Here is an 8562-nt window from a genome sequence, read left to right on the forward strand (position 1 = left end):
AAAAAAAAGAAAATTATTCTAGCCAAGATTTTAACCACTATAGAACATGTTTAAGGCAATCAAATTTTCTTCTGGAGGAGAGGGAAAAAGATAAAATAAAAAGCAGAATGTTGCCAGGCACTGGTCTAGAGTCCTACCTATTGGCTAATCCTAGCTACTCAGGCAGCTGATATCTGAGGAGTGAGGTTTGAAGTCAGCCCAGGCAGACAAATCCCTGAAGTTCTTACCTCCAACAGTAAAAATGAACTGAAGATGTGGATCAAGTGGTAGAGAGCCAGCCATGAGTGAAAAAGCTGAATGAGAGCAGGAGGTCCTTAGTTCAAAACCCAATACTGGCATACAAAAAAAAAAAAAAAGGAGGAGAAGGAGGAGGAAGAAGAAGAAAAAGAAGAGGAGGAGGAGGGTATGACTATTAGGAGTAGGTGTGTGTGGTGGTGGGGAAGACATAGAGGGGGGGAGGGGCCCGAGGGGCAGGGGGAGCATGTGTGTTAGTCAGAGGGTGTTCTGATGCTAAGACACAGATAATTTGGGATCCTTTTGGAATATAATGAACTAAGATAAAAAGAAGCATCTGAACATCTGGAGAAAGGAAAGATTAATTGATGTAAAAACCTGACCAAAGTACAGAAATTCTTTTTTTGTAAATATGCTTTATGTCCTAGAATATATGTCTATAAAACATAAATGTATAAAATTGATTTCATGGAAAGTTCTATGAGCTGTTGAGAAGAATGTGTATTGTGAAGCTGCTGGATGGAATATTCTGTAGACTTCTGTTAAGTCCATCTGATCTATAGTGTGAACTCTGAAATTTCTTTGGGTTTTTTGTTGTTGTCTTTGCTGTTTGTTTAAATGACCGATCTATTGATATATTATGTGAGGTCTGTCTATGCTTATAAGTTCAGTAGTGTTTGTTTAATGAAATTGGGTATGCCAACTTTGGTGTGTATAAATTAACACTTGCTATATCCCTTTGATGTTCCCTTTCTTAACATGAAGTGACCTCTTTTGTCTCTTCTGACTAATTGTAGACTGAAGTCTGTTTTTATCAGATATGAGTATAGCTACTCTCCTGACCTGCTGTGGTATGTATCCTCTCCTTCTCTTCTATCATACCATAACTGTCATTAAGTGACTGTATCATCTGACAGTGTCCACCACTCACTGCTGCTAGGACATAGTAAGTGCTCAATATGCTTTTTGGGGTTTTGTTTTTGTTTTTGTCAGTTGTGGGACTTGAACTCAGGGCCTGGGCTCTGTCCCTGAGCTTTTTCACTCAAGGCCACTGCTCTACCACTTTGAGCCACAGCACCACTTCTGGTTTTCTGCTAGTTAATTGGAGATAAGTTTTATGGATTTTCCTGCCTGGGCTGGCATCAAACCAGGATCCTCAGATCTCAGCCTCCTGAGTAGCTAGGATTACAGGTGTGAGCCACCAACACCTGGTTCAATATATTTTTGAATGATATGTATGTCTCACACATACTAATCTATAGAAGTTTCCCAGCACTAATTCTATTAGGATTATTCCTAATTCTCCTATTTTATCCTCAGAGGTATTCTCACTGATATTTAGTCCTGAAGTTGGATACCTGGGCTAGAAGAGAGAGAGAGAGAAAGAGAGAGAGCACTACCCATGGATATCCCTTCTTGAGATTTGCACCTTTCCTTTCTTTATAATAGCTTTCTCCTCTTTGCTTAAGCTCATTCAAGTTTGTTTTCTACTAGTTTGGAATCTCTATGCAACATACAAAATAAAATCATTATTTAGCATGGATCAAGTAGAGAAGGGAAAGGATGTAGGACATTGGGGTTCATGAGAGCATATGAAGCATTGAGCATCAGGACTGACCAAGCTGAATTCAGACTATGTGAATGCGGACTCAAGAATTGTATTCTAAAGCCTGGTGCTGGTGGCTCATGTTTATAATCCTAGCTACTCAGGAAGCTGAGATCTGAGGATCATGGTTCAAAGCCAGCTTGGGCAGGAAAGGCTGTGAGACTCTTATCTCTAATAAACCACTCAGAAAACCAGAAGTGACACTGTGGCTCAAATGGTAGAATGCTTGCCTTGAGTTGAAGAGCTAAGGGGCAGCGTCCAGACCCAGAATTCAAGCCCCATGACTGACAAAAAAAAAAAAAATTGTGTTCTAGACTCAAGAGAATGAAATAATTTGTTTACATACAAGGTAGTTTTGAGAATCAAATGAGTTTAGAGGCATGAATGTGAACTGAAATACAATAAGGGTAAAACTGAAATAGAGGGGAGTTTATATACACCTAAAGATTAGCTGATGTGGTGATCCAGAAGGAAGCAGCAGGAGTATGGTTAAGTTCAAGGCCAGCCTGGGCTACATCGTGAAACCCTATCTCATAATAAGTAAGTAAGTAAGCAAATAGATAAATAAATAGGCAAGCCCAGAGAGTTCCTCCAGGAGCAAACACTATTAAAAGAACAAAGCACTAGTATCACAAAGGACAGGATGTCCACATTGTGTAGCTGTCACTGTCCCCTCTAATGTTTGGACTCCCTCTGCCTTCTCCATGAGGAGCCCCATGCTGCCAAAGCACCTGGCTCATCTGCATTCTGCAGGTGTGTTCAAAGTCATTCAGCTCCTTGTTTCTTATCTGCCCTACTTGAAGACACTCTCAAACGGTGTGAAGGACACTAACAGGCCACTGTAGGGTGACTCTTGTGATTGAATAATGCATGAAACCAGCGGTAGCCAAGTGGGAGCCTCCCCAAGTAGATGGTGAGTTGAGAACAGGGTCTGGCCTCCATCTGTGGGGCCCCGACTTTCCCATCCATGGGATCTTTCAGATTGATGGCTTGTGCCATATGGATGAGTGTCCTTAGTATGCTTCCTTAAATGTTCTTAGCTGGCTAGAAGGGGGCATGGACTAACAAATTAGATAAGAGAGTGTTTCATAGTTTCTGAAGGCTGCTTATGTCTCATGTGGGCCTTGTAGTAATGTAGGGAAATAGAGGAACTGTTACCTACCATCAATGGATATAGAAACTGGGGCTGAGGAAAGTATGACCTGACCAAAATCTATCTATCTATCTATCTATCTATCTATCTATCTATCTATCTATCTATCTATCTATCTATCTATCTATCTCTCCTATCTCTCCTATCTGTCTGCCTGCCTGCCTTCCTGCTTGTGTGTCTGTCTGTCACACACACACACACACACACACACACACAGAGTCTTCCATGCAGCCCAGGCTTGCTTCAAACTAGCTATCTTTCTGTCTCTTAGCCTCCAGACTTCTTGAATTATAGGTGTGTTTTACCATGATCAGTGCAACTAGAGATACTTTTTTTTTTTTTTGGGTCCGGTTGTGGGCCTGAACACTGGGCCTTGGCGCTGTCCCTCAGCTCTTCAGCTGAAGGCTAGCACTCTACCACTTGAGCCACAGCACCACTTCCGGCTTTTTTCTTTTTGCTTATGTGGTGCTGAGGAATCGAACCCAGGGCCTCAGGCATGCAAGGCAAGTGCTCTACCACTGAGCCACCTTCCCAGCCCCTGCATTTCAGGACTTATTAATGTGCATCCTGGTATGGGAAGGAAGAAAGAAATAGAGTTCCAACACATAGACAGGTTGATGCTACTTAATAGCTATTTGCTTTAAAAGATTGGTAGAAGATGAAAGTATAATAGATAATATAGGTATGGTTCCTACTAAATACTATTTCTCCTGACTTTCCCAGTTGCCCTAACCCAATTATCTGAGAGTTGGCTTTTAGTATTTCCTTGAGCTTTTTTTCTTTGAGGTTGTTTTAGATGTGTAGGTTGGGGAGGCTGGTTTTATGTGAATATAGATTTACTTCTCATTTTTTCTTTTTCTTTTTAAGCTTCACTACAATGTGACTACAACCAAATTAGTGAATCCTGATCAACTCTTGAATGAAATAATGTCTGTTCTTCCAAAGAAGCATGTGGACTTTATACAAAAGGGGTAAGAACCATTTTTTACTTCCTGCTTTGTAGACTTTGAAGAAATGTGCACTGATTTGTTTTCTTCTCCTAACTTGCTAGCTAAAAAAAAAAAGAAAGATCCCACTACTTTCCAGAAAGCTTTTATACTAATGTCATTGCTCACAATTTATTCTCTTTGTTAGGTTTGAGTTTTAAGCACCAGTCTTGTTACCACTTTCAAAATTAGACTTTGAGAAAAGGAAAATCTAAACTTGTAGTTCTCCTTTAATTTTTACAAATTTTATTTTTACAAGTATATTTGTAAAGTATAATTAAATGAGTGAGACACTTGGAACAAATCAGTGATTTATAGTTAATCCTTCTCTTTGTGACTGTCTGTCTTGCAGGATTAGGTTTTCAGTACATAAAGGAGGTATTCTACTTAAACTTCCCTTGCTTTTGAGTGAACGGCCATCAGAGGCTTCTTGGCCACAGTCTATCCTGATCTCTAGCATAGACTTTGGATAATCTTTCCCTCAGCATGCAATCTCTCTCTCAGGAGATCACTAACTAGATGCTAACCAATACTTTGTCCTCCTGAGCAACCGAAGGACTCTGTCCTGATCTTTTCTTTTCCTTTACTTTGTTTTTGCTTTTACTTTTTTGTGACAAAGCAGGAAAGCAAAAGTTGTTTTTCAGTGGTATGGTGTTACTAATCTCAGCAGTATACCATTTTTTCCCCAGAAAAGGTGAATGGCTGATAATCCTCCTTATAACTGAATTATTTTCATTGAGGTTGCTGCTTTTTCCTGTCAAGAACCTTAAGGCTAGGGTGTTTTGGTATTTCTTAAGTTGACTGTTGATATTTAAGGGATCATACCCTTCCCCTAAGCATAACTAAATAAGCAGAGAATGATATTTTGTGAACTCTCCTTATATGTAACAAATATAATTTCTATACACTTTTGAGGAAAACTCACACGTGCATGCAGGCTTGGGTTTGTTGTTTATTTAAGATCACTAAGACAAAACTGTCATGTAAAATAATTTTATGTGAATTAAAATTATAATTTTCCCTGTGCAAAATTTGTGTGTATGTGTATGCTTGTATGCGTGCGCCTGTGCACGCCAGTACTGGGGCCTGACCTTGGGGCTTTGAAAGCTCACTTGGCTTTCTTGCTCTTGGCTAGTGCTTTACCATCACTTGAACCATGTCTTTAGCCCAGCTTTTGGCTGGTAAATTGGAGATGGAATCTCATGGACTTTTTTGCTTAGGTTGGCTTTGAACTAACTGAGATTCTCCAGGTCTCAGTCTCCTGAGTAGATAGGATTACAGGCATAAGCCACCAGTGCTAAGCTATTAATCTTATTTCTTAAGATTAGCTTAAAGCTTCACTTGACTGGGCCTTCCATTGTCAGGGGAGGTGATGTGCAGTTGTGACTATAAATGCTGTATGTTTCAACTATTGGAATGTGCCATCCTCTTGGATTTTTCCTTTGCTTTTCTTTCTGCTATAAAGTGCTTCAGTAATCATAATCTCTTATTATTCTTTTAAAAACCTCAAAAAATAGATGTCTTTCTGGTAGGGTAGTGGCTTTAGTTTTGTTTATATTTCATATGAGGCACATGGACACAAAATGTTCTTAATCTTCTCTGTTCTTTGTTATGAGCATTGTGAAACTGGCCTGATGTTATTGGATTACACTGTTAAAAAGGGTTGCATAAAAAAATGCCAGACTTCATGAGTGTGAATGGCATGTTCTGCTATGAAAGAAGAGCTGTCCTTTGGAGCAAAGGAGAATTCTGCAACACCTCTTATCCTCTTTCAACACCCTTTCTTAGGATCCTCACTCAGCTTGTAGGAAAACACCAGTCATACTCTGTCACTAAAGCATAGCTAGGCCATTTGGAAACTAAACAGTAATACATTGCTTCATGTGAAATAATGGCTTATTTCCCCTACTGCCTCCAAGAAGCTTAAAACAACTCTGTCTAGTATTATCCAGAATATTCATGGTTCTTTTACTAACTGGTATCTTATCTTGTTTTTTCTAGCTATACACTGAAGTGTCAAACACAGTCAGATTTTGGCAAGGTGACAATGCAGTTTGAACTAGAAGTGTGCCAACTTCAAAAACCCGACGTGGTGGGTATCAGGAGGCAGCGGCTTAAGGGTGATGCCTGGGTTTACAAGAGATTAGTGGAAGATATCCTATCTAGCTGCAAGGTGTAATTGATGGATGGTTTCCATCCTGCCAGGATGAGTGTGGGGGTGAGACTGGGGTGATTGGTTTGATTTTCAAAGTCCATTAGAACTACAAACTCGTTTCTAAAGACCAATGCTTTCTTGTTTTTAAACAAAAAAAAGTATTTCCTGGGTGAATCTAAGGCAAGCCCATCTGTCATTATCTGTTACTGTCTTTTTTAATCAGGTGGCTTTGTATATTAATAACTGTTGACTTTCCTAGTTTCACTTCTATAAGAGAATGTAAGCTCTTATCTATGTCTCCTTTTGATGTATGATTTCTTTCTGAAATAAAACCATTTGTGAATATAGCAGGCTTCTTTTCTTTGTATTTGATTTCGATCCAAATAAAACCTCAAATGGCTTCCTGACTATTAAATAGAGACTATTTGGAGTATGTTTTATCTGTTATCAGATATGCCTTGGGCAGAAAAACAGATAAGAATTCATTTGCATAATTTTTTCCTGTCTCTGATTTAAGTAGGATTTATTGAGATCGTTAACTAAGTCACAGCTGTGGTTACCAGAGTTAAACAACACATTTAATATGTTGAATAAAAGAGTATTGACTCCAGTAAGTATGTTCAGTCAACAATGATAAGTATCCGAACTATGAACCCCCATGAAATGTTACTTTATGGTAATTTTCTAAGTCTCAATGTTGGCACCAAATTTGTATTTTTATTTCATTTTATTGGTCTCTAAAGGCTAGAACTCAAGTTACATTTGTATGGATTTTTACCAATTAAACTAGTTGGAGGAAAAATAGCACGATTTCTGGTCAGTAGTGAGGGAGTGTTTTGTCATTCATTTATTCAATAAACACTAAGTGCTTTACAAGCATTAGATCATGGAGCCAAGGGTGAGACTGGCTATAAACTCAGGGAGTTCAAAAGTGCTGTTGAGGCAGATGTATAGATCAGGTTTCACAGCTTACACAAGATTGAAGGTAGGAATGATTTCTTGGGATGAACAGCATTTGTTCATGAAAAATAGTAATTTGCCAGCAAGAGAAGAGGGGAGTGAAACGTTTCTAAGTGGTAGGATTCTGTACAAAGGCCTGTGATCATTAAGTATTGACTTAGAAGGTGGTGTAAGAAGGAAATAAGAGATAAGAGTTGAGTTTATTTAGAAATAAATCATGAGCCTCAGTGTCCTGCTAAAGTAAGTGCTTTGGTAAAGAAGAGCCAGCAAAGGATTTCCGTTGTTTAGTAACAGCTTTCCTAGTTACAATTCACATGCTATAAGATTCACCCCTTTTGTTGGTGGTGGCTCATGTGTGTAATCCCAGCTACTCAGGAGGCTGAGATCTGAGGATTGTGGTTCAAAGCCAGCCCAGGCAGGAAAGTCCTTGACACTTATCTCCAACTAACCATCAGAAAACTGGAAGTAGTACTGTGGCTCAAGTGTTAAAACTCTAGCCTTGAGCTGAAGAAGAGTTCAGGAACAGCGCCTGGGCCTAGAGTTCAAGGTCCCCTCCTCCCCACAAAAAAGATCCACCCCTTTAAAATGTTTATAACTCAGTATTTCCCCTTCTCTTCCCTTGTGACATGGGTGTTGATTTTGACACGTGTTGATGTTGACATGTATGTTGATTCTGACATGCCAAAATAGACATGCACATTACAAGTGATACATCAAAATTGGCACATGTCACAAGTGGCATGTTAAAATCTACATGCATGTCACACGTGACACATGTCAAAATTGACATGTTACAATTAGATACATGTCACAAGTGACTTGTCAAAATTGACATGCACAAATGGCACGTCAACATTGACATGACAGAATCTACATGCACGTCAACATTGACACATCACAAATGGCATGTCAAAATCAAATGACATGTATCAATATTGACACTTGTCAAAATTGACATGTCACAAATGACATAAAAATCAACACATGCTGCAAATAACATGTCAAAATTGACATGTCACAAATAACACATTTCAAAATGGACACATCAAAATGGACATGTCAAAATCAACTCGAGTCACAATGCATCAAAATTGACACGTCACAATTGACACCTGTCAACTGACATGTCATAGATGACAACGTGCTAAAACTAACATGCATGTTACAAATGACACGTGGAATCTGACATGCATGGCAAAATCAGCATGCCTGTCAAAATTAACACACATGTCAGATGACATGCTTGATGTGTGTCATCTTTGACATGTACATCACTCTTGACATGCATACCATTTTAACATGTATGCCATTCATGACATGGATGTCATTTTGATATGTCAACATGGATGCTATTTTGACATGTTGCTCTTGACATGCATGTCATATAGGTCACACATATGCCCTGTATGTTATACATGCTACACATGCAATATATATGTCACATGCCACTTATGCCATGGATGCAAAG

At 39.0% G+C, this 8562-nt stretch overlaps 1 protein-coding gene across 1 annotated transcript in view; it reads left to right on the top strand.

The window, feature by feature from the left end:
- Melk (maternal embryonic leucine zipper kinase) overlaps nt 1-6461 on the top strand; it is a 112908-nt gene extending 106447 nt beyond the window's left edge. Inside the window, exons 15-16 of the mRNA XM_013026582.1 lie at nt 3861-3964; nt 5981-6461. Coding sequence (XP_012882036.1) covers nt 3861-3964; nt 5981-6158 — 282 coding nt within the window. The 3' untranslated portion in view covers nt 6159-6461. The remainder of the gene's footprint in view (nt 1-3860; nt 3965-5980) is intronic.
- The last annotated feature ends 2101 nt before the right edge of the window (nt 6462-8562 follow it).

Source organism: Dipodomys ordii, unplaced genomic scaffold (assembly GCF_000151885.1).
Source record: "Dipodomys ordii isolate 6190 unplaced genomic scaffold, Dord_2.0 Scaffold95, whole genome shotgun sequence".
NCBI classification, from domain to species: Eukaryota; Metazoa; Chordata; class Mammalia; order Rodentia; family Heteromyidae; genus Dipodomys; species Dipodomys ordii.